Here is a 26,693-nt window from a genome sequence, read left to right on the forward strand (position 1 = left end):
CAAAGCTCAAAGCCTCACAAAGTCTTGGCTCTGCCACTGATGCCCCGTCACTTGCATGGAGCTGCCTGCCTTGCAGGCTGTTGTGAGAAGCAAGTAAATTAACTCATGCAGAGTGCCCAGCATTGTGCCTGAGCTCGAGCCCAGGACAACAGGCAGGCCATCTGTGGGGTTGCGTTCCTGACGTTACTGGTTTGAAGTAGTATTAGAGTGAGCAGGGAGAAGGTATGAGCTCCTCCAGAAGGACCTGATTCAAATCCTCATTCCCCTACCTCCTATCCTTGTGGCTTTGGAGGAGTTAAGTAACCTCTCTGGTCCTCCCTTCCTTCATCTGTGTAGCAGAGGTGACCTCACCCAGCTGGTGGGTGCTGTGAGCACCAAAGAAGCCAGCATGGGAAAAGCACTCGCCATCCAGCCTGGGTTCGGAGCAGAACAGGGCCTGCTGGTTTTTCCCTTCCGGAGAGGGTGCCCTGGTTCTGGTGGCTCAGGTAGACGGAGCGGGACAGAGTGTATGCAGCAGTCTGGTCAGATTTTCATGGAGAGAGACTTGTGAGTGAGGACCTGACTGCTACAAGTCCCAGGGAGGCGAGTGGCAAGGCCTTCTCTGGCTTCAGGGCTCAGGGACTGGGACAGGCATGAGGGGGACAGGGAGGAACTTCCTGCGGAGGCACACTGCATCTGTAAATGGCTTGGTTTCTGGAGCGTTCTGGGTCTTCACTCAGTCAAGAGGCCTGGCTGGAAGCTTAGACAGTTGTGGCAGTGACCAATGGCAGCTATCTCAAGGAACATTGTCAGTGGGGGTGAGGGATGGGCAACAAGCAGAGGCTGAGCCGAAGGAGAGACCCACTTAGGAAACTCAGGAAGGGAGGCGGGTGGGGGGTGGTCTGGAGGCCAGTAGCACAGCACTCACTGCCCAAGGGGTGGCCTACTTGCCTCGGAGGTCCCGGTTATCTGGCCCATCAGGTAGGAGTCCCCAGGGGCCTCTGCCAGAGCTGTGCTGTGTGCTGGGGGTGGAGAGGCCGCTCTTTGAAGGTGGGGCAGCAGCTGGGGTGGCAGACCTAAGCATGGCTTAAGGCAGCGATCTGAAGATGCCATAAGCAAAGGGACAGCTGGAGCAACAGCCTGGGCGAGGGGGAAGACCTGGTGGGAAGTCAGGTGGGCCTCCTGGGGAGGAGGGCAGCAGGAGTGGGAGGGGAGCAAGGCAGGGAGTAAGTGCTGAGAGGAAAGGACAGTAGGCACTTAGGGTCCTGCAGAGCTTGGGAGCCATCAACCTATGGTGCTCGGTGGCTGTGGAAGAGCAGAAACATCCGAGGGAGAAGCAGACCTGGGTGGAGCCTGCAGGGTGCGACAGGACAGAAGTGAGTGGCTGTGGCACTAAGGAGCGAGGGGTTCAGGCTCAGGGGGTGCCACTTTTTAATGAAGCTGTTTGTCCATCTCCATAGGCAGGAACTCTTAAAATTATTGACCGGAAGAAGCACATATTTAAACTTGCTCAGGGAGAATATATTGCACCCGAGAAGATCGAGAACATCTATATCCGAAGTGAGCCCGTGGCACAAATCTATGTCCATGGGGACAGCTTACAGGTGAATCCCCTGCCTTTTGCCCTCCCACCCGTGCTGGGCCCGCTGGAAAATGTGGTTATCTCGGAATGGCTCCGTATATATTTGGTATTTGATTAAAGGGGTAAACATTAATTTCTTATCAAATACCAGTATTCCCTTATATATTAGATTATGACAGAAAATTCCTGTTTGAGAATAAAATTTTTAACAGATTTTATTTATTATTTTTGGAGAGAGGGGAAGGGAAGGAGAAAGAGAGGGAGAGAAAAATCAGTCGTTTGCCTCTCACATTCCCTCTACTGGGGACCTGGCCTGTAACCCAGGCCTGTGTTGTGACTGGGATTGGAACCTTTGGTTTGCAGGCTGGCACTCAATCCACTGAGCCACACCAGCCAGGGTAAGGAAAAATTCCTTTTTTAAGGAGAAATCTTAATTGCTTATGGTTTAGTAAATTACACTTAGGTAATAAATTGCTTGAAGTAGTAGTAACGGACACTGGCAGTACTTTCAACTTTATGTGTATGTTTAGTAATTTTTTATTTTTCAATTACTGTTGACGTACAGTATTATATTAGTTTTAGGTGAACAACCCAGTGATTTGATATTTACATTACTTACGGAGTCATTACCCCAGTAAGTCTAGTACCCTCTGTCACCACACGTAGCCATTATGACATTATTGACTATATTCCCTATGCTATACCTGCTACTTTTAACTAATGCTCTACCTACTTCCAAGAGGAATATCGAAGTCAGATGCTGAAGCAAGATTCAGGGTTGCTACTGTTTTGACTTTGAAATATGCAAATGACCTTTAGAGATAAATAGGTATAGGAAGTAATGGCACTGATGATGATATAGCTTAATATATTAAACTGCTATGTTAATTTATATGGTTTAGGATAAAATTATTTGGAGAGGGTTTTTTGTTTTGTTTTGTTTTTACCTGAGAGCAGGAGAGGGAGGGAGAAAGAGAGGGAGAGGAACATTAATGTGTGGCTGCCTCTCACATGCCCCCTCCTGGGGACCTGGCCCGCAACCCAGGCATGTGCCCTGACTAGGAATCAAACCAGCCACCCTTTGGTTCACAGGCCAGCACTCAGTCCACTGAGCCACACCAGCCAGGACTGGAGAGGGTTTATTTTTATTCTTCTTTCAACATCATTTAGATTTGAAGTCAGGAAGATCACTGTGTGAATCTAATTCTTTCATTCATTGGATTTCTATAATTAAATCTTATGAAATTATTCTAAATAATTTGATGAGCTATATTAATGAAATTGAGGACCATATTAATTTAACTATTTTAAAATGGTCAGGAAATCCTGAGAAGTACATGTTTTGGTTCTCAGAGTTACTGGTCAACATTCTGACAATGTACATGTTTGAGTTTAGCATGAGAATCAAAAGTACATGTAGGTCTAACTTTACTGATTCTTAATCTCCTTAAGTTTATTCTTTATTAATTTTTTATGAAGTCAAGAAAGTAGATCAGAAAATAAGCTGTCAAGAATGTGTGATATATTGGTGGAAATGTTTCATAACATAAGGCGTACACTTATTTTTAGAAAAGGGTGGTGTCCTAGAATACCAAGAGATTATTTTTAAAGCTGGACCACAAATAACAACTTTAAAAGCGTTTGTCAGTAATACAATATCATATGCCAACTATACTTTAATAAATCCAAGGAAAAAATATAAGGGCTTTTGTGACTTAAAAAAGCTTTTGTCAATTTTGGTAATTGTTTTATCCTGGTGATTGGTGTATCTTGTAGTACTAGTATCTTAATTTTGTACCTATATCGAAATTTTTATAATGTTCTTAGGGGGAAAAAATGACATAAATATTGTGGAGTGGAAACATGTGCTTCTGTCATGACTCGTTTTTCTCTGGTGGGACTGCAGGCCTTTCTGGTGGGCATTGTGGTGCCCGACCCTGAGGTCATGCCCTCCTGGGCCCAGAAGAGAGGAATCGAAGGGACGTATGCAGAGCTCTGTGCAAACAAGGTCGGTGCCGTGGGGCTGTCTCCTAAAAGGTTGCAGACCTTCCGTGATGCTGCATAACCAGAAGACAGAGAAACAGTAGACGGGTGAAGCTGGAGCACGTAGGGAGATTTCTAGCTTTAGAAATGGCATGAATCCTAAACCAGAAGCCCATCTCTCTTCATTGTTGAAGGGACTCACATTTCTTCTTACACAGTTTGGTGAACGACCAAATTTTAGAGCCAGGAGATGTCACAGACGCTTGTCCAGCCCTCGGGTTCTGCAGCTGGCTGGCAGCAGAGTCCAGAGAGGATGGCCGCTTGGCCACGGCCCCACTGCTGGCTGACAGCAGTGTCAGATGTGAGCACAGCCCTCTGACTCACTGGCCATGCTCTCCCCAAGTATGGGGTGGATTTTGTGTCTACTGGACGTAGAGAGGCAGTCATGGGCTTGAAAAAGTAACACAATTCTTCCTACTTAGAGCATTAGCCCCTCACACCTGGCAGAAACCTTGTGGTACAAGGAGGGCACCATGGAAGAGAATCTCCATGTGCTGGCTCAGTGTCAGCCCCTCCAGGCGCACGCCCATTTCTCAGCAGCAACCACAGACCCCCTCACTTCCTCTAGGCCCTGGGCTCTTCTGGGGGTGACAGGGCCCCTGGGACTCAGCAGAGTGACCAGAGGGCCACTTAAAAACATCAGGTGGTTGACTTGGGGTGGTGAACACACCATACAATATACCTGAAACCTATATAACTTTATTAATCAATGTTATCCCAATAAATTAAAAAAAAAAATGGTCCCTTAGCCTGTCACTCCTTTGGGCATGCCCAGTACTTACTTGTTAGATGAGAAGTATGCTCCCAGGGAGGGTCATCCCCAGTTGGGGGGAGGAGGGCTAGTGTATTGGTATGAAACGTGTTTTGGTATTGTAACCTTACCTATATTGTTCAATTCAGGAGCTGAAGAAAGACATTTTGGAAGATATGGTGAGGTTAGGAAAAGAAAGTGGACTCCATTCCTTTGAACAGGTAACTATAACCTTCTCCATGGTTGTTATAGCCCTTCAGGCAGTAATGAGAATTAAAGTAACCCCTGGTGACCCTGACCTCAATTGCCTACCCCCATGCTGTGGCCAGTAGGCAGGCTTTGCACCCACGGAGCCCCAAAGGCTTGTGCCAGCCTGACGGCCACAGCCTGCGTCCCGGACTAAAATGGGTCATAGATCGAGTGAGGCCACTTGCTGTCCTCAGCCTCACGGACGTTCAGGAAGCTGAAACAGGACCCTAGCCATCACTGCTAGACCACGTGCACACGGCCTGTCTCCAAGCTGCCTGCCCTGCGCCAGACCAGGGCCCTGTCTGGTTTATTTTCACAGGGACCCTCTTCTTGGCTGCAGCAGGCAAGCTCACTTGCTAGAACATCTGAAAAATTGTGCTCCTCAGGCCAATGATCTGTTAGCACAGCGTGCTCGGGGCAAGGAGGGAGACCCAAGCAAGGGACACGCTGTGGGGGACACGGCAGCTCTCTCGGGCCTTTTGTCTTTGCGAGGGTGCAGTTCTTACTGTAGCTGAGTTCAGAAGCAACTTGCTCCTACTTACATGTTCCATTTATACATCTTCTCTAGTCAAAATTTCAAGAAGAATTTATTAGGCAGAAAAAAATACTGATTATTAAAATTTCCTGGTGTGTAAGTAATATAATTGTTTTCCATACAATTTTGTTTCTCCAGTAGGCTCCCCAAATACAGTATTAGAGATCTGTATGTTCATTTTGATGATAACCTAAAATATTTTTAAACCAGTTTTAAATATAAAGCTCTTAGAGCAATTACATGCAGTTGAAAAACATTTCCACAGTCTGATACTAATTTTTTTAAGTTTGAAACTGAGGAAATCTAAACAAAATTACAGGGTCTGAGAGAATTGTTTTTCTTTTGAAATAGCTTTTTACATTAACCTAGTTTGAGAAACACTGCTTCATTGTCATCTGACAGCATGTTTTAGGGCAAATAAAACCCAGATGAATAAATCTTCACAAAGTTATAAAACTAAAAATCATAAAATCTGAGGCACTCAGGCAAGTTATATTTATCTCTCCAAATGAAGGGTCCATTCTGGCCAAATAGTTATTTAAATATCTAAATTTGGTAGAACTGACCTCACTGTCCTTCCATAAGGGAAGCTGCTGACCAGATCATATGGTCAGGTGGGTCAGGGGCCACAGATGGGTGATCGAGGGCCTGCCTGGTCTCGCCTGCCTGCCGATGTACAGGGCTGGCTCTGAGGGCCCTGGGCATGCCTGGTGCCTCAGGCCAGTATTACTGAACTGACCTGTTCCTGTGATTCCTGAGGATTGCACGCCCCCTGCTGGGCTTGGGATGCATGACCTGCCCCAGGGCACGAGGAGAATCTGACAGCTAGATTCCTCCTCCTGGAAAAGACCACGGACTCTTAAGATTATGCTTAAAAGCCACCTTTGCCTATGTTTCCAGGGTTAACCCGTGGGCGAGTCAGAGTTTCCACTGAGAGGAGACATGTTCTTGACTTTCCATGAGCCTTAAGCAGAGTTCCTGCTCTAATGATCTGCCCTCACCATGGTAACACCAAACACAGAGAAGCCCTGTGGCGTCCCAGGGGCCTGAGTGTTGCTGCCAAGGCTGTCACCTCTTTGTTGGTCTGCTGCATCCTCCCCGCCCCAGCCAGGGTGCTCCCGGCTGACCACAGGAGAACACAGACCAGGCCTCCTGCCCAGGGAGGGTCCACTGGTGTTGCGAAGTTCAACAGAAATTGAGTTAAATCACGGTCCATTGTCAGCCTGTACTTTTCCATTTTCCTCAGACGTGAATGATCAGTTAAGGCCTAACCCTAGTCTTTGAAGAAACACACACAAACAGGTGTCCAAGCCCAAGGCTCGAATCGTTCAACAAAAGCAAAAGAGTACAGACTTACTGGGCAGGGTTGATATGAATTAAACTTCGAATTACATTAAAAAAGTAATTTAATTTACAGAAACAGACAATTCCTGGAACTAAGCCACCCATTGTTAATATATGGGGATCTTTGGAGGATATGTTTTAATGAGTAGACACGAAGCATTTAAAGTAACTACCAATAACTTTGAAATGTAGGCACCTGGGAAGTGTTTGAGCGTAGGTAACTGTGACTTACCCACTTTCTTGACTTTTATACACTTTACTGGTTTGCACAGGCAATGCTAAGTGAATTTCAATGTGAGAGATTTTTCAAATTCTGGCTGGGAAGTCTTCATTAAAGATATTTTATTGTATTTCCTGTCATTGAAATGAATACTTACCTAATCAATATGCCCTTAAATTAGAAATGAATTGAACATTTTCCTAATTAATTTAAGTGTTTTTCTACTTTATTCTTCTGTCCTAAATTAATCACTCTGTGTTTATTATCTACAAGCAATATTGTGTGTTAAAAGTATTTCATTGAGTAATACCATTGAAAAAATTTAAATAACTGTGTTTCTTCAAAACCCAGAAAAGTTCTGTGCTCTAACAAGTTAGCATAAATGGACACTTTTCAGGTATTTTATTCCAATACAATATTTAAATGTTATATTGCTTCTACATTTTTAAAAGCCCGCAGAATCACTTTTTAGGGACAAGAAGGCAGTTTCAGAATGAAGGCAAACAGCGTCTCCTTTCTTGCCTCAGCAGAACATTTTGCTTAGTACAAATTGGAAACTGAGTTTCATGTTCTATTAGGCATAAAGGGAGCTTATTCTCATTCCTTTTTTCACACTTGACAGTTTAGTTGCACTCAAACATATGTAATTATTTATAAAAAGTGAAATTGGTTTTACCGTTGGTTCACTTCTTTAAAAACTGCAGGTCAGTGAGCCTCCGTGAAAGGCACTGCTAGGCCACTGGGGCGGCCGGCCTTCCTCCCACGCACTGCCTAGGCTTTTAGTTGCTGGAGCAGTTTGCATAGTGTTTTCCTGGGAGAATTTATGGAGACCTGGGGCTGTGGGTCGGACTGTAGCCGGGGTGCCCCTCTCACCGCTCCTTAAGGGGATGAGAGCTGAGCTGAGCGCCTTGCTGCTCGCTGACGCTCCTGCAGAGCCTCTTTGTAGAGTCAGCTTGAACTGCAGATGCCCCGTCATCCCTTTAGCTTGCTGTAGTGAGCTGGTTTGACAGATACTCGGAATCTACCTGTAGGTGCTGTCCTTTCTTCCTAAGATCATAATGTTTTCTTTTACCTTCTACTTACCATATGAATAGCATCATGGAGCTCTCCCTATGAAATCCATCTTCCCTGATCTGTGCTGCTCTTAGCTTCTGCTGGTCATTCTTGGATTCTCAAAGCTTTGCTCACCCTCATGCTTGTGCTGAACACAGACTCTTTTCCCAGTTACACGGTGTTCTCCACGTGCTGCTAGGGAGGCAGAGCAGCTGGAGCCAGGCTGCTGGGACGCTCTGGAAGTTACATCTTGGCATTTGCAGCTCCTTCTAAAATTATATAATTAATTTCACTTACAAAAGGAGGTGGTTAGCTGATAGAAACGGAATCACATAAAGTCTTATGTGATAAAGTCTTATGTGATACCGTTTCCATTAGACAGTAACCAGAGAGGAGGGGAGAGAGGGATAATGGGGGAAAATAGGGGAAGGGCCATGAAGAAGCATGTATGAGGGACACATGGACAAGGCCAAAGGGGGTAGGTTCGAGGGTGGGAGGTGGAGATGGGGGGTCGTGGTGGGGTGCAAATGGAGACAACTGTACTTGAACAACACTAAAAAAATATTGAAGAAAGAAAAAAGAGCACTTTTTTAAAAGTTGAGGATATTAGCACTGTCAGTTTTTCAATTTTTCATTTCATGACAGTGAACACGAGTTATGAAGCTAAATCGCTGTATGTAGGATTGAGTTTGATTTAAGTTGTGTGCATGTTTCCTTCAGGTTAACTAGCTTTGTTGTCAGACGGTGATCTCCAAACTCGTTTAAGTAGCAGAACTCAGATGACATCTTACAGGAAAGTGAAGCATACGCAAAGTCTAAGAGCAACATTGTTCTGGGGGTTCTGGGCTTGAGCCACAGCCTCCCTTCCCCCCTCCTTCCAGCCAACCGTCTCACTTCATCCCTCCCCACCTACTCCACACACCTCTGCCTCTGTCCCGCCTCATCCCACCCCTACCTAGCGACCCCCGCCTCCACACCGCCCCCAGCAGTAGCCTCTTCAGAACCCCTAGTTCTCCGTACACTACAGTCTGAAAACAGCTCCCTTGGGACCTGCTTCCCATGGATTTGGGGTCCCCCAGGATGGTTCGTGTTTGATAAAAACAAATTAAAAAAATGTCTATTCCCGAGAGTACAGGAAACAGCAGCCCTATTCCCTATCAACACCTTGCTTCTCTGAACCTTAACTAATTTTGAAACATTTGATAATAACCCCTTTTAGCCCAGATTCCCAGCTATTTATATTGGATATCCAAAAATAAACCAGTTTACTGTGTGAAATAAAGTCAAGGCAGCTGCCTGGAAGACTAGCTCTCATTTTAGCCTTAAGTTCCCTCCTCCCACCACTCCCCTCCACATGAAGCCCTTAAAATGATATTCCTTTTATAAAAAGTGAATCCTCCATTTGAACTAATTTATGAGAGACAAAGATGAATCTGATTTATGAATGCTGTGTTCATTTGAAAACTTGTACATTTTTAAATTACAAGCATAGGTTAAAAAAGCCAGAATTTGTTAAAAATTAAAGCTTTTCAAAAAGTTGGAAGTATAGCTGTTTTAGAGGTATTCTTTGTATACTGAGTTTTTGATCTGGAAAATTGGCGAATGTAATGGAGAGTTTTCTGAGCAAAGAATTCCCTGACATCTCAGAATACCCACCTGCCAGGGCACTAGACTATGAGCATCAGAAATTTTGAAAACTATCAGTGACATTCTAAATTTTTGCAACTATTTGCATACATTGGGGTTTTTTCCAGTTTTGTTGTTGTTGTTGTTGTTGTTGTTGTCGTGGTAGTAAAATACACATAAGATAACATCTATCATCTCGACCATTTTTAAGTGTACAGTTGAGTGGTGTTGGATGCATTTGTAATATTATACAACTGTTACCACCATCCGTCTCCATAATTCCTATCATCTTGTAACACTGAGACTCTGGTGTCATTACACAGTCACTCCCACCTCCATGCCACCCTCCTCCCACCCCTGGCAGCCACTGCTGCGCTTTCTGCCTCCAAGACTCTGACTGCCCCAAGCACCTCCTGTAAGCAGGGTCACACAGTGTTTGTCTTTCTGGGACTGGTTCACTTCACTCCCCAGAGCGTCCTCAACGTTCATCCATATCATAGCATATGCTAGAATTTTCCTCCTTTTTAACGTGAATAGTGTTCCATTGCACATATGTACCACATTTCACTTATGTATTCGTTCACTGATGGACATTTGGATCACTTCCACATTTTAGCCCTAATGAATAATGCTACTGTGAACGTGGTTGCACAGTGATCTTTTGGAAAGCCTGCTTTTGATTCTGCTGCTGGGATGTAGCAAGAAGTGGGGTACTGGGTCACACGGCAATTCTGTTTTTAATGTTTCGAGGAGATGCCAGACTGTTTTCCACAGTGGCTACACCATTCTACGTTCCTACTAACAATGTACAAGGGTTCCGATTTCTCTTTATCTTCACTTTTTATTTTGTTTTATTTTATTTTATTTTTTTTGGATGATAGCCATTCTACTGGGTATGAGGTAGAATGTACATTGATTTTTGAAGTAAGTCATTTCCTAATCATGTCTATTGATTTTTTTATTCATTAACTATATTTTATTGATTATGCTATTACAGTTGTCCTGATTTTTCCCTCTTTTCCCCCCTCCACCCAGCACCCCCACTCCCTCAGGCAATCTCTACATCATGGTTCGTGTTCATGGGTCATGTGTATAAGTTCTTTGGCTACTGCATTTCCTACATTGTACTTTACATCCCTATGGCTACTCTGTAACTACCTATTTGGACTTCTTCATCCCCTCACCTCCTCCCCCATTTTCCCACACCCCCTCCCATCTGGCAACCCTCAAAATGCTCTCCATATCCGTGATTCTGTCTCTGTTCTTCTTGTTTTCTTAGTTTGTTTTTTAGATTTAATTGTTGATAGATACATATTTTTGCCATTTCATTGTTCATAGTTTTGATCTTCTTCCTAAATAAGTCCCTTTAACATTTCATACAATAATGCTTTGGTGATGATGAACTCCTTTAGTTTTGTCTTGTTTGGGAAGCTCTTTACCTGCCCTTTGGTTCTAAATGATAGCTTTGCTGGATAAAGCAAGCTTGGCTGTAGGTCCTTGCTTTTCATGACTTTGAATATGTCTTGCCTATCCTTTCTAGCCTGTAAGTTTCTTTTGAGAAATCAGCTGACAGTCTTATGGGAACTATGCCTTAGGTAACTAACTTCTTTTCTCTTTCTGCTGTTAAGATTCTCTCTTTATCTTTAACTTTTGGCATTTTAATAATGATGTGTCTTGGAGTGGGCCTCTTTGCATCCATCTTATTTGGGACTCTCTGTGCTTCCTGCACTTGCATGTCTGTTTCCTTCACCAAATTAGGGAAGTTTTCTTTCATTATTTTTAAAATAGATTTCCAAATTTTTGTTCTTTCTCTTCTCCTTCTGGCACCCCTCTGATGCGAATGTTGGACCTCTTGAAGTTGTCCCAAAGGCTGCTTATACTAACCTCATTTTTTAAGATTCTTTTTCCTTCTTATTGTTCGGATTGGTTGTTTCTTCTTATTGGTTGTATTTTGCATCCTTATGTTTCAAATCATTGATTTGATTCTCAGCTTTATCCTTATCTACTCTACTGTTATTACCCTGTATAATGTTCTTTATTTCAATTAGTGTATCCCTTATTCCTGACTGTATATTTTTTATGCTGCTGAGGTCCTCACTAAGTTTTTTGAGCATCCTTATTACCAGTGTTTTGAACTCTGCACCTGGTAGATTGTTTATCTCCATTTTGTTTAGTCTTTTTCTGAAGTTTTGATCTGTTCTTTCATTTGAGTCATGTTTCTCTGTCTCCTCATTTGGCAGCCTCCCTGTGTTTGTTTCTGTGTATTAGGTAGAGCTGCCTTGACTCCTTGTCTTGGTAGTGTGGCCTAATGTAGTAGGTGTCCTGTAGGGTCCAGTGACACAGCTTCTCCTATCACCCAAGCTGGATACATGATGTATGACCTTTGTGTGAGCTTAGTATGCCCTCCTCATGTGGTTGAGCCTTGATTGCTCTTTGCAGATCAATGGGAGGGATTTACCCAGCCCAGTCAGCTGCAAGGACTGTCTGTGACCACTGACCACCAACCTCCACCTTCCATGGATCATCAGCTGTGCAGGGGCAGGGTGGTGGTGCTCCAACCTAGTCTGTAGCTGTCCACTGGAGGTGTTGGCCCTGGGGTTTCCTGGGGGGTACAAGCCAGGGTCAGCCGCCACCTGTGTTTTGCCTGGGGCCATCCTGAGTGAACTATCTGAGATGACTGCTGCTTATGCTTGGTTTAGAGATTCTCAGGCAAAGCTAAGCTGGAAATCTAGGCTGGATACTGCTAGTGCTGGGCCTGGGGCTCACTGAGGCCAGCTGTTGCTTGTTTGAAAGGATTTAGGATGTTGTAAAATATGAGCCAAGACCAGCCATTCATATGGAAAAGCAGCTTAAGTGGGTCCATCAGTCAAGTGGGGCTGATCTCTGGGGATCTCCAAGGTGGGTCAAACAGTGTTAGCCAGGTTGATGGAGTCTCAGATATGTCACCAGTTTTGCGAGCTCTGTGGCCTTGGGGGTGGAGGATTTAGAGAAGGGACAATGGCCTCTGCGTATCTTGATGCCAGACACTTTAGTTTCTCCCAGTACATCACTGGTGTTTTTCAAGCTGCTACCCTGGTGCTGGAGCTCAGAGGGACTGAGTCTGAGTAGGTAAGTCCATGCATGGGTTCTTTAAGAGGAGCTGCTTGTGGCTCCAGAAGTTTCCTCCACCAACTCAGTCCCCTCTGGTTTTTGCGGGGGACTCATTTTCCTGGCACTGGAACTCTGAGCTGGGGGCCCTGGTGTGCCGCTGGGACTCCTTGCCCCTGAAATTTTCCTCCTGAATTTTTATCCACCACACGTGGATTTGGGACCAGCCCATTCCACATCTGTGCCCCTCCTACCAGTCTGGATTTCGTAGTTGTTAGACTTCCATTCAACTTGATTTCTGACAGTTCTGAGTGATGGTTGTTCTATATTTTAGTTGTCATTTTGATATGGTTTTGTAGAGAGGTGAGTCATGTCTGCTTATGCTGCCATCTTGACCAGAAGTCTCCATTAATTCTCCACTGATTTTATTAAAAGTTCTTCTATGACAGCACAGCTGACACAGAAACCTCTCTCTCTTGTTCTCCTGGCATTTGTAACCCACATTCCAGTTCTTCTACTTCTCAGATTACTTCCTCTCTGTCTCAAGCCTAGGGTATAGCTCTGTCCAACGCACTAAAATTCATACATCCAATGTGCAAAGACTGCTTGGTGTCTCAGAAGCATTTCATACTTTACATGAATACTTTGTCTTACCATCTCCAAAGAATCTTTCTGCTCCTCCTCCAGTTTTTCTGCTCAAGCAGAAACCTAGAACCATTATTATCTCTCTTTCTTTACTACTTAGCCAAGCCAATTGTAAGTCCCATCCTTTCTATCCCTGAATCTATTTCTGTCTCCACAGCCAACTTTTTGGCCCAAATCACCATCAGTCTTGCCTCTCCGCTAGTCTTCCAGCTTCCACTTTTACCTCGCTAACAGCAACAGATTAATCAATCGAAAGAGCCATTCTGGTTCTGTCTCTCCCTACTTAAAGATTATTTTAAAGAGTACTTCCAAACTCCCTACCTTAGCTTATTAGTCCTTTATAATTTGATCTATCCTTCCAGTCTCATCTCTTTCCTCTTCATGTGCACTATGTGCTTCAGTCTACACTTGCAATGCCTCAGATATGCTTTGGCACCTGTTGCCTCTGCCTGGGGCACCCTCCTCTCCTCAGGCCATATAGCGCCAAGCACTACCCTTCCCTTTGCAGTCGTCCTCTGGCTAAAGCATACTGATCCTTCAGAGCTCAACTCGGGCATCCCTTTTCAATGAACCCTGCCCAAGCCTGGGTTAGGTGCTAGATCAGAAATGCATTCAGCTCTAAGAGGAAACCCACAGTGCCTTAAACACATAGGGTATGTTTTTGTGTTTTCTTTTTTCTCTCACTAAGAAGCCCAAAGATAGGCTGTCCAGGCCTTCAAAGACCTAGGCTGTGCTGGTCTTTCTGCTCTCAATTTTTAGTGTGTTGGCTTATCACTTAATGGGCACAAGGAGGCTGCTACAACTTTGGACATTGTTCATATTCAAGGGAGGGAAAAAGGAGAGTGGGTGGAGATGTCTGTCTTTGAACCTTTCATTAGGAAAGCTAAACTTTCCCTTCTCGTTAGCCACACATGGATTTCGAGGCTAGCCCCTAGCTTCAAAGGAGGCTGGGAAATTGGGGAAAAGGATTGTCATGATTGACATAGACTGTTTTGGCCCCGAGCCAAGTCGGGGTTTGATTAGCATGGGAGAAACAGGGAGTAGGTCCTGGGAAAGCAACTCACTCTGCCCACAGAAGGCAACCCTCTCTGTGCCCATCCCCATCATCAGTCTCACGCTGCAGTGTCTCTCAGTAGATGGCAAGCTCCACATGGGCAGGGACTTTGTCTTATTTTTCTTTGTCTCTATAGTGCCTAACATGATACCTGACACAGTAGTTTCTCAGTAAGTGTCAGTTATACAAAACAATATGAATGTACATGTGTATTTAACAAATATATTTTGAATTTTTAAGTCTATATTATAAATTTATAACCTTATTTGCTACTTAATGATCTAAATTCATTATCTCAACAAAAGCTTGGCATTCAGACCTAATTGTTAGTCAGGATACAATTTCTTAGAGATAGTGACATTCCAGGATTCAGCTCAAGCCCCGGTTGTAAAACTCTCATAGAACTGACTGACAGTGACCTTTTCTGCTGGAGCGCCCACGAGAGGACCCGCCAGGCCCTCCTAGAGCAGCTCCTCTACCCCGCTGGCCCGCAGTCAGCCTCGCAGAGAGGCGGTGTTTGCAAAGACCCAGGATGCTGTCATGAAACAGGCATTGTGAACACCAAGTCTGATCCCGCCTCCTTCCAGTAGAGGTGAGACAATTCCGTGGACTTATCATGTCTTCCCCATTCTTTATATTCTTCTTGCGAGTGGCACCATCCTCCACACAGCCATCCAAGCCGGAAACCTGGGAATCCTCAGAGCTGTCTCCCTCTTCACTATTGTCCATTTATCTCTGAATTGTTCTTAGAACTGCTTACTTATCTGTCACTGCTCTAAGTGTAGGCCCCACTCTTTCTCCCATGGATTAGCCAGATCCTTTCAGTTGGGTTCCCTGCTCCTAATCTTAACGTCTTAAAAACCATTTTCACATTTCTCTCTGAGAGACCTTTCTAAAATGTGTATTCAGCCATGTCATTGCCGCATATAAAAACCTTCAGTCCCCTCCCTATTGTCTTCAGCACCAAGTTTGAGCACCTCCATAAACTGTCCCATCTGCTACCCCGTTTACCTCTCTTACCCCCTTTACCTGCTACTTTATGTAACTACGAGAAACCATTGGCTTTCCTTTCTCACACTCAGCCATTTCTCGCTTCCATAGCTTTGTTCTTGGGGTGCCTCTGCCTAGAAAGCCCTTTCCCACCCACCTCTCCCCTTTGCTGGCTAACTGGCTCATCATTCCTGGTGCTCACGGATTTGGCAGGACTGTGCCCACAGCTCCTCCCCGTCCCCACGGTAACTGCGTTAGGTGCCTTCCTGCTGCGCAGAGCAGGTTGTCTGATGACTACCCTGTGTGTCTGCTCTGCTGGATGTGACCGGGCACTGTCTGTGGGCAGCGCCACTCGGGGTTCCTCTCTGGGCCGCCAGTGTCCGGCACAGAGCACGCAACCCATTGACTTCTGCTGACTGGCTAAGCGAAGAAGTAGGAAGGCGAAGAAGGCAGCTTTCAGCCATGTCGAGTAGGCTGGAATGTCATTAACATAATTTTGACTTTTAAATAGGCACAGAGTTTTTATATATCAATATAACCCCATATGCCTGTTTATTTTGATCATGTATGCTATAAATGCTGTGTTATATTCCTGATAAAGATGTATTCTGCATTTGGTTTTTAGGTAAAAGCCATTCACATCCATTCTGACATGTTCTCAGTTCAAAACGGCTTGCTGACACCAACACTAAAGGCTAAGAGACCTGAGCTGAGAGAGTACTTCAGAAAACAAATAGAAGAGCTTTACTCACTCTCCATGTGAAGTTCCAGGGAAGTTCTTCTCCGTACAATGGACTGTGTAGCAATATTACAGTTATTGTTGAAAGTAATGAGTCAGAGTGATGCAGCTGAAAACGAATAAGCACGTGACCTTATGACTGAGCCTTTTCTTGTCCTGAGAGATCTTTAACAATATTTTCTCTACCATCACCGAGTACACTTTATTTTTATTAAAATGATACTGTAGCAAGCTGCTAAAAGTATTGCAAATGGCAATGTAAAAATCAAGGCTTTTCTCCAGAACTGTGTACCACTAAATATATGCTCAATGTTCTCAGCACCCCTATTAAACATAAAGGAAAAACATGACTGATATAGTGTACTTAATTACTTGTGGAATAGTGACCGGAAAGAGCAAATATCTAGGCAACGTGCACTACCTCATTCAATAACTGACTGTCAAAATCACAATTAAATCAGACTTAAAAGTGAAAACTGGGTGTACAGAATCATGCTACACGAAACACTGTAACTCGCATTCTACACAACTTCAGATTCTTCGGATGTGACAGTCCTTGTTGATGTGAAAAAAGCTTTCTCTCTAATTTTTACTTTTATTCATGAAAAGTGCAAATTCAGATATTCTTAAAACAAATGTTATATCTATATAACATGATAACAGCAATCTTCCAATACATTTTCTCATAAGCTTATTAAATATTCAGTAACTACCTAGAAAAAAATGTAATGTGTAACTAACTACTTCAAGAATAGTATGTGTATATTCTTGGAATTTTTACCACATGAATTCTAAAAGCTGCCTGTTGACTGTACAATGAATGGGTCTTTGGGAAGATGTGGGAAAAGGAACCCGGAATTATTTCTCAGGGTGGGTAGCAGTTAAAGTACTTAGTTCCTTGCTGGGTTCTTACAGGCTTCCATTCTCAATGTGTCCAGGCCAGGCCTGGGAAACCCAAAATGGCCATAATTCTGAATGATCTTACTTTCTTTCAGTAAGACTATCAAGGCATGATGTAGGGAGGAAGGAATGTTATTTCCAAATAAAGTAATTTTTCCACAACAATTTTGAAGAATATAAATATCTCCTCGGGGTATAATTTCATTCATAAAATCTTTAAGTGCTTCTAAGCTCCACCACAAAAATCTCTCAAATTATGTATTTAGACATGCCCTGCACCTGGCTCCCAACAATTTTGTGTAGTTAAAGCCCAGCATGAACGCAATTAAGGTTCAAGCTACAGACTGTCCACCTGCAGAAGGAAACCTCCCTTGGAAAGTGTTTCACGTAGAGACTGGACTCTGAAAGCAGAAATGGAAGCAGTGTTCACAGTCCAGAAGCCCCTTCCCCCGGAGCAAACCCAGACTGAGTTAAAAGCTGCGCAATCACACAGGCCTTCTGGGTGGGCGTGCATGAGTGACTACACACTTACATGTCAGTCTTGGCAAAAGTGAACCACAGCTTCACTGGATGTATTTATCCAGTTTTTAATATATATTGCTTTGCAATATTCTCTTTGCAGACCCACTATTTGCCTTGCACTTACAAATTTGACTTTTTGTAAATGAGCTAGTTCTGTGCATATTAATTTAAAGGCATTTCTGAATAAACAAATACTAGAAAATGCCTAAGGCCACATCTCTATAACATTAAATTTTTATATTTAATATATGTTTGACTAATTAAAAGGGAAAATCATTACCTGAATTGGATATTCATACTATTTTAAAGGCAAATAGCTTCACATCTTCAAGAAAATGAAACTTCGGAAACAAAAGCAGTTTTGTTTCCAAAAGGATTTTGACAATATCATATAAGCAAATTATTTAAAATGTATTTTGATTCTACTTATACCTCACAGAGGTTAGATAAGGTCGATTATGGACACTTTGAAATTTCTTCTTTTTCTTATTTTAAAGATCTAATGTTTCTACCAGCCTTTTTGAGGTGTGTGAAATCATCACACTTGGGCCAATAAATCAGTTACTGCGGATATGATGAGAAAAGTGAACAGTGGGTCCCCAAATATATTGCAAGTACATTTATCCATTCCTCTGTTTAGCTGCACTGAATTTTTTTTTTTAATAAAGGGGGGACGAAAAAATATGTATTAATGGAAAAATCCTTCATGTTTCTGATTTCCCAGTTTTATTTAGGGCAAAAAGTCTGTGTTTCTCTTTAACCAATACAGGAAAAGGCTATGTACTTAAGACATTCACCTTCATAGTGGAGGTCAGATCCAGTTTAAGTCTAGAGGTATAACCAAGATCAATTCCTTAAGCATAAACATATTCCTAAACATTTGGCCTTTTACCTGTTTCTCATGTAAATGTGTTAGCAATTCTCACATTTTACAAGCTAATATTGTGTATATTATAAAATAGAATATATGCCATTTTTTTTCCTTTTGCCGTAAAAGACATCTCTATATTATACTGCGATTCCCCCCAGGTGATAGAGGAAACTCTGGCCAGGCATGGTGTGGAGGCCTAGCTCCAACTATCAGGAACTCAGGAATGCAGGAGTCCAAGGAATGGACATACCATGTCTCCCTCACATGAGCAAGTCAATCTTTCATTCCTAATTTAGGTAAAACTGTAAGCATGAGAAAAAAATGTTATTTTTATAGTCAGGTGATGTTTTAGCTACTTGAAGTTGGCACTGAACTTGATTGTATTACCCACTGAAGAACCAATAATCTTATTTTTCTGCATAAAGTAAATTATTCTTTATTTTCCAAATGTATAAAGCACAAATGTGATCTAGTTATTTAGAATACAAAATACTATGAAATGAATGTAAAGAATGGAAAAATGTATTTTTGCATGAAAACAGACTACTACTTACAAACTTGCTTAATTATCTCAGGAAAAAAGAATGAATAATCATACATAAAATTGATAAACTATACGTTGAGCTCCATAGCTGCATTTTCTTGCCTGTTTTTATTTTAAGGAGGCATGTACAGGAAAAAACAAAATAATCCCTGGAGTCTGAATTTACTCTCAAGTATCCTGCACAGTCCTTTCTGTGGGTCAACAATTAACTGCAGTGAGAATGGGATTAGCATTCAAGTGATGACAAAGCCCCAAGTGAGAAACTTGGTTATCACCTAGAGGATACTGATAAATATCTGAAATACAAACATTTCTGAACCTGGTCCCAAGCTAAAAGGTTTTCATGAGGTGACAGTGGCTTTTAAACATTCATTCGACTGGTTATTTTAATTTTCCTTGTTAAGTCATTGCAACAAGTGCATGGGGGGAAAATGGATATATTTTGAAGACTTGCTTATTCAACTTTCATTTTTTAAAAGGAAATTAAAATATTACTTTTTAAATATGCATAAAAATAACAACTATATTTTAGTTGCTTTGTTATAATAGCATGCATATCAAATATAAAATGCATTTATGAAAACTTTTGTAAAAATAAAGATTTTTTTGTTTCTCAAAGTTGCTTATAATTACTATTTATTTATATCACATAATCCTGTGATGTTAGTATATTTGGTGATCATCAGTCATAGTGCTTATGGCAAACATGGTATAAAGCCATGTCACTAGTCTACACGCTCTACTTCCTCTGTAAGGGTCCATTCCCCCAAGAGGCTCTCCTTTGCTTTGCACATTTGCACATCCAAATGTGCCCTGGATTTAAATCATTTTTATAGTTTTAAAAGAACAAATATGGTTCAGTCCCAGGTTTCAGAACCATAAGTAAATAAATAAATAAATAAATAAGAACAGCCCTGACTGGGTGGCTCACTTGGTTGGAGCATCATCCCATACACGAAAAGGTCACTGGTTCCATTCCCAGTCAGGGCGCATACCCAGGTTTCAGGTTTGGTCCCTGGTTGGGGTTTCTCTCTCCCTTTCTCCCTATAATCAATAAATATATCCCTGGTGAGGAAAAAAGAACAAATATCTATTCAAGTTTTTCATCATTGTGACCTGTAAAACAGTATTTTCATAATGTCTTTTACCTGCATACAAGTCAACAGGTACACTTTCTTAAAATGGTACGTTCTGCAATGTCTAAATTATGCAGATTCTGCCTTCTCTGTATTTGCTAGCCTCCACTCCTTTCTATTCTCACAGCTTTTAGTGTAACTGGCTCCCCTCTCACCCTTTTTCTGGCTATAGTGCTTTGTTTTTTTAAATCCTCACCTGAGGATATATTGATTCTAGACTTGATCTTAGCTCAAAGGCCGAGAAGTGATGATATATTGATTTTAGAGAAAGAAGAAGGGGGAGAGAGAGAAACATCAATTGGTGGCTTCCTATTCACACACCAGGGATTAAACCCACAACCAGGGTATGTATGCGCATTGACTGGGAATCAAACCTGCAAACTTCTGGTGTATGGAATAATGCTCCAACACTGCAACCAAGCCACCTGGCCAGGGCTATTATGGTGCTTTCTTAATTAGTCTTCTGTTTCCACCCCAGCTTCCTGAAATTTCATCACCCACATTTCAGTCACAGCGACCTTTCTAAATTGAAAATCTGGTCATGCCACTCTCCTGCTTAATATTCCTTCGATGACTTCCCATAGTTTCCAGGATAAAGTTCAGACTCGCTGGTTCAGCACACCAGGACCAGCATTTCTTCTCCTGCCCTTCCCCCATGGCCCTTGACTCCAATCATACCAACTACTTTTTGTGGTGTCCTATAAGCAACATGTTTCATGCGGCACATACAGTCCCTTTTCTGTAGAATGCCCTTTCCTTTAATTCTAACTCCTACCATTCATCTCTTAAAACTCAGCCCAAGTATTTTCTCCGAGCAGCTTCCCACATGATTGACTGGTTGATTATCCCTTTGCCTCACTCCAGTTCAGACTGTGAGTTGCTTGAGGCTGTAGCCCTAGTGCAGTTCTCGCCCATAGTGGGTGCTCAAGAAAAGTCTATCGAATGGAAACCCCCTTGCCTTTTTTTTGATATGTTGTATAACATTAAGACTGCCATGCCTGAAGGTGCTTTTCATCTGTCACTGATTTTTTTTCTTCTTGATAGCTAAGCATAAATAAACCAATTTTCAGTTGGACCCTAAAGCCTGTGGATGGTACTACAATTGAAGCTGCTCAGTGGGTCACTGCAAAAAACCCCACAAAACCCCAAACAGTATTCATAAAGATTTTTTCTGGACTCCAGGGAATCCTAAACCCACGAAATGGCTTTTTTTTTTCAAAAAAGCTTTCTTCAGAAATCTCTTCAAAATTTGGAATTTGTTTTCTCATGGAAGTTAGCATCTCTGGCTGTCATAAGCTTAATCAAACCTGTCACATGACTGAAATGAAACACTGATAGCAGAATTCTGAATCTAGATATGACAACAGTACAACAGGGAAGTGAAAGAAGTTCAATGAAATGACTGAATTCTTGTACTGGCGTTTGTGTATTTCGGGATGGAGTGAAGGGACATAGAGATGACTGAGCTGAGATGTCTCTCTGTCCTACCTCACCCTTTTGTAGGGGACTCATTTCCTTCCCCTTTATATGCTGGCTCTAGGTGAAGTTTGTTTGTTAAGATTTTTTTAGAGAGAGAGGACGGGAGGAAGAAAAAGGAGAGAAACATCAATGTATGTTTGCCTCTCACATGCCCCCCACTGGGGACCTGGCCTACAACCCAGGCATGTGCCCTGACTGGGAATCAGACTGGTGACCTTTTAGTTCACAGGGTGGTACTCAGAGAACTGAGCCACACCAGCCAGGGTCCTAGGTAAAGTTTTAAACAGACCGAGTCTATCTATAGTTCCTTCCCTTTCCCTTGCTACCAAGGACTTCAAGCTCCTACCCTTCTCCCTCATCCCTTCCCCAGCCATGTGTTAGGAGGAATGGGCACATGACAGGCACACTCACCAAGTGCCAGAAGGTCTGTGCCTCCTGTACCAGCCATCTGTCATAACGAGCCTCCTTGGATTGTGGCTTCTTCACCTGCATAATGAGGAGACAACTAGATCATCTCTAAGGACCTTTTTGGCTCTAGAAATCATACCAAGGGTTACTTCCAGTTTGGAAACCCTGAACTCCCTTAAATCTTTACTTGATGGCACTTCAGTGAATAATTCTATATAGTCAGAAAGAGTTCTAGGGAATAGGACCACCAAAGGGCAGGTCAGACTTTGCTTTAAGCTGTTGCCTGTTTCGACGTTTCTTCCATTTCTAGGCCTAGGACATCACAGGACCCAGACCTCCCGAAGGTCATTTCAGAAAGAGACAGAGGAGGGGCTGGAAACTTCACTTATAAACTAGAGATTGACTGTCACCATATTACGGATGTGACTAAAGAAGATATTGAAATATGATCATTGCTTTATACTGCAACAAAACTGTGAGATCCTCCTTGACCAAAGGGTCATTTCTAATTCACCTCTGTCCCTAGGACTTACCACATTGCCTAACAGAGTAAGGTGCTGAGTAAGCATTGATTCAGTGACTCGACACACTGTATCTAACCAGGTAAGAATGGCCACCCTCTGTTCTTTACAAGGTTAAGTTTTAATGGATTAATTATACGTGAAATCAGTCATAAATGACTTTCTATGAGCAAATTTGAAATATAAAAATACAGTGCCCATATATGTGTTTATAGTCAAATACAATATTGGAGCATCACAAAGAAGTCTGAGTCTTTGTAATTTCATCTCTACAAATGCCATTTTTTATCTTGTGAAATGTCATTAAAAGAAAAGATGGTTATTACGTGCGCAATATGCTTATCAGACGCAGCCAGATGGTTCAGTGTGGGTGCATGGAGAGAGAGGGAGGTTGCTCCTATGTCCTATGAGCAAAAGAGCTGAGCCCCAGGATACTAGGAGGGGTGCCCCTGTGGAATTCTCCACCTTGACACGAGGCTGCCAGATGTCCAGGAGGCTCCTGGGCAGGGCCTAAGGGATTCTGCTTGTCCTTGAAAAGAAACTTCTGGAATGCAAGGTTTTCAAATGCTTGGATAGATTCTCAAGTACCATAGACCACAGCTGACTGAAGTTGATAGTCCAAGAGGACACTCCCAGATGCTTTAAGTGCTTTCATTCCTCTCTGACTTTCCTGCACTGAGTCAGGCTACCCCCCTGCTCAGAGATCTGAAACTCCATTACCAAGGCCTTAGTAAGGAGAGCAGCCGAAGCGTCGGAAGCACAGGGCACAAACTCCTGCAGGAAGAAAAAGGCGTCTTCCTGTAAACTTCTGTCAGCATGAAGCGAAGGGCTCAGAGCCACGCAGGCCACCATCAAATACCCGGGCCCTGAGCCTCACGGAGGGCTCGGCGGCCACCATCTTCCTCCATCTTCCCAGAGGCCTCAGCGCGGCCCCGCTAGAAAGGCGGGAGCAAGGCCAGCGGCTACAGCGCAGCGCCGGGGTGGGCGCTGCTGGGCTTGTGTTCCTCTCCCTACGCCTCTGGGGCTACTCCTCAGTCAGGCTGCCCCTGGACGTTGACTCCCTCAGACGGTAGCTCAGTTCCTCAGGAAGGCGACGGACGAGTCAGGCAGTCGACGGCCAAGTGGCCTCTGAGGCCTGGGAGTGGGTGGTAATGTGGTCGCTACGGGTCTATACCCGCAAGAAGAGGGCCGGCCAGAGGCTCAACCTGACCCCGACGCCGGACCTTGGCTCCTCTGCGTCGGCCGAGGCCCGCGCAGGCCTGGGCGGAAGGCTGGCTGCGCACCGTAAGCTCGGCGGGGTGGCCTGCCTGCGGTGAAAGAGCGAGGAGGCGGGGTGGGGGAGGGGCGGGTGCCCCCGGGACCCCTGAAGCCAGATTTCTGGCCTCCAAGGTATTTGCGGTGAAACATGCTGTCCTCCTTCAGGCCCGAAAGGGAGTGGCCCCGCGCACGGTTTGCGGAAGATCGCGGAGAAGGCCGAGCGGACTGGGCAGGGCCTCAGCGGCTCTGGGCGGCCCAGGTGCGTAGCCTCGAGCGATAGCCCTGTGCCTCTGGCCTCCCCCGCGAACCTTCAGTCCCCGTGTCAGAACAGCTAATAGCCTCTCATTCTAAGAGTCAGCGAAGAAAACCAATAAATAGAAACTCTGATTTCGCTCTTCTCAGAACGTAGACCCAGACATTTGACTTCAAAAATAAATTATTTTTTAAAAAGAAATTTCGCCAACATACCTAAAAGCAAGTGAGATAAAACACCCAGGAAAGCATTCGTAGCATCAAGTGGGTGTTGGTACAAGTCACTCACGCTGCTCCTTCCTTTTTCCTAATGTACCCAAAAGAGCCTTTCAGATTCTGAACTGTGTGCGCAGTGAATAGAGATGTGGAGAACCAAGTCCAGACAGTGCTAACTAATTGTGTTGTTTGTTCGTTAGCTCTCAGTTAGGAGTTGCAGGGGAGAAAAGCCTGCAAGAAAGTAGCGCTAGTGAAGAAGAGACCCGGGATGAGAAGATGGCGCCATTGAGCGTATGTATGTTTCTCCTACGATCCTTGGATGCACTTGGTGCACGAACCAGTGGTATCTGATGTCCTTCCAGATGGAAGTATACTGTGGTATTTGTTGGATAGAGACTAAATAGCTTTCTAAGGCTTTTATGGATGTTGATACTGTGTCTTCAAACAGGGCCTTGCTTGAATTTCTGAGTCTGGTAGATTCATTGCCATGCATTTTCGTTTTTTCTTTCCCTTGCATTTACGGTTTTCTTTTTTTCCTTCGACAAAAATATGAGAAAAGTCTGTCACTGGCTAATTTTTTAAAGAAATGGTCCCTTTTTTTTCTTAATAAAGATTTTATTTATTTTTAGAGAGAGGGGGAGGGGGGGAGAAAGAGAGAGCCAGAAACATTAATGTGGTTACCTCTTGCATGCCCCCTACTGGGGACTTGACCTGCAACCCAGGCATGTGCTGTGAATGGAAATGGAACTAACGATCCTTTGGTTCACAGGCTGACGCTCAACCACTGAACCACACCAGCCAGGGCTGTCACTGGCTAATTTTCTGTGTGACGGATATAAAACGTTTTTAATGATTCTTACGTTTCTAACTTCCTTATATTTGGTAGTCCTTAAACATTTTAAAGCCATTTTCACATTTTGCCCTTTGACTTTCCATTACCAAGAAACAGAAGATTCATTTCCATTAGAATACTATCTAACTACTTGATCTACTGTATTTAATATTGACTTTTTTCAGTATTTTAAAGATGGCTAGCAGTATTTTGGAGAAACTCAAATTTTAAAAATTGTTTGTGACTCATCTGACATTAACTTTAAAGTTGATAGTTATCTTCCAGTGTTTTAGTTTACATATTCCTCTATAACGTATTTTTTGGGGGAGGACAGTTTCAACAGAAAGCATTTTTTAAAGAGGCTTTTACCCTAGATTATAACTATTAAGTGTTCTTTATAGATGATTTAGACTACTCAAAAAAAGTGCTTAAGCAGTTTCTTCTCATTTTTATATATTTATTTCCATTCTTTTTGTGCCTTTTTTCCATTTTATAAATTATTTTACTGTATATTTCTCTAACATTAGTCTTCAAAAATATGATTTTTAGTGTCTGCCTACTGCTTTGTCTTATAACTAGATACACTGTAATTTGTATAACTATTTTCCTGGGGGTGGAGGATTGAAATTGTTTTCAAGATTTTGCTGTTATAGGTATCAGTTGGATATCTTACTACAGACTTTTTTTCGTGTTCCTCAAATTGTTATCCTAAGACACATACTTTGTAGTTGGTCAGAGGATAGGTCATGTTTAAAGTTTTTGATTCATGTTGGCAAATCAGCACCATCTTACCTGAAAGTGTGTGTGTGTGTGTGTGTGTGTGTGTATTTATTTGATAGATGACAAGTAGGATATTCTTATACTTTCCATTTCTTTGAATGCTAGTGAAGTTAACACCTCTCATTTCATTGGCCATTTGTGATTCTTTTTGTGTGAAATACTTCATTAGATACTAAAGATAGTTATACTTTTACACATATAAAATAAATATTTTCATATTTGTTTGCCTTTAATTTTATTTCTGCTATTTTAGACATATCTTTTATCTTTTAGACTAAAGAAAAGACATGTCAGTCTTTTCTTTTGATCTATTTTGCTTTCATATTTGGAGGAAAAAAAGGCCTTCCTATCTAAGAAGTCAGAAAAATACTCACATTTATCTTCTGGTTGCTGGGTTACCTCACAATAGTTAATTGACTAGTATTTTGTTGACTCCCTAGATACATCTACATTATTATTTTTTAATATTGATTTTCAGATTTAATATTAAATATCAGATTATATCTGTGATCAATAAGCTGAAAGACTATACATATGAAACAAACATACAAAGTTGACCTTAGTTTTCACTTTCAAAATGACCAAAACATTGTGATATGATATAATATAAAAACACTCAACCTCATAACTTGTAGTATCTTTATTTCTTATTCACATAGGAGTCAGTGACTGGTGATCTCCAGGTTGACAGTAGTTCATCATCTGATGAACTAGTATCAGGTAAGACTGTCAGATGTGAACTTCCTCAGTTTTCTTTTTCAAGAACATAAGCATCCATTTGTGTCTCTGCTGTCTTCCTGTATCAGTGAAAGGGGTGTTTTCTTCCTACTTGAAGGTGAAGCCTTCAGCCTGTGCTCTGGCTCTCATGCTCTTACCAGACCAGTAAATTACACTTGTGATAAGTGCTACAAAAATGAGATTGACTTTGGTGTAACTCATTTTTGGTTGGAGAGAGTAGGGAATGCTTCCATGAGGGAATAGCGATTTAACTGAGATCTAAAGAAGAGTAGAAACCAACTATGCAGAGAGATGAGTAAAGAGCACTCCAGGTAGAGGGAACAGCATGTGCAAAAGCCCT

The 26,693-nt window shown here is 42.7% G+C and overlaps 2 protein-coding genes across 6 annotated transcripts in view; both read left to right on the top strand.

Annotated features, from left to right (window-relative positions):
- Positions 1-19,279, top strand: part of ACSL6 (acyl-CoA synthetase long chain family member 6) — a 60,661-nt gene extending 41,382 nt beyond the window's left edge. For all 5 annotated transcript variants that reach the window (XM_045823402.1, XM_045823389.1, XM_045823411.1 and 2 more), the window contains 4 exons: positions 1,440-1,583; positions 3,468-3,569; positions 4,505-4,576; positions 15,784-19,279. In XM_045823402.1, the coding sequence (XP_045679358.1) occupies positions 1,440-1,583; positions 3,468-3,569; positions 4,505-4,576; positions 15,784-15,921 (456 nt within the window). In that variant the 3' untranslated portion in view covers positions 15,922-19,279. The remainder of the gene's footprint in view (positions 1-1,439; positions 1,584-3,467; positions 3,570-4,504; positions 4,577-15,783) is intronic.
- Positions 19,280-23,429: 4,150 nt separating this feature from the next.
- Positions 23,430-26,693, top strand: part of MEIKIN (meiotic kinetochore factor) — a 62,350-nt gene continuing 59,086 nt past the window's right edge. Inside the window, exons 1-4 of the mRNA XM_045828261.1 lie at positions 23,430-23,535; positions 23,701-23,794; positions 24,204-24,294; positions 26,275-26,335. Coding sequence (XP_045684217.1) covers positions 23,430-23,535; positions 23,701-23,794; positions 24,204-24,294; positions 26,275-26,335 — 352 coding nt within the window. The remainder of the gene's footprint in view (positions 23,536-23,700; positions 23,795-24,203; positions 24,295-26,274; positions 26,336-26,693) is intronic.

This window comes from Phyllostomus hastatus, unplaced genomic scaffold (genome assembly GCF_019186645.2).
Source record: "Phyllostomus hastatus isolate PE091 unplaced genomic scaffold, TTU_PhHast_1.1 phas_contig_150, whole genome shotgun sequence".
NCBI lineage: Eukaryota > Metazoa > Chordata > Mammalia > Chiroptera > Phyllostomidae > Phyllostomus > Phyllostomus hastatus.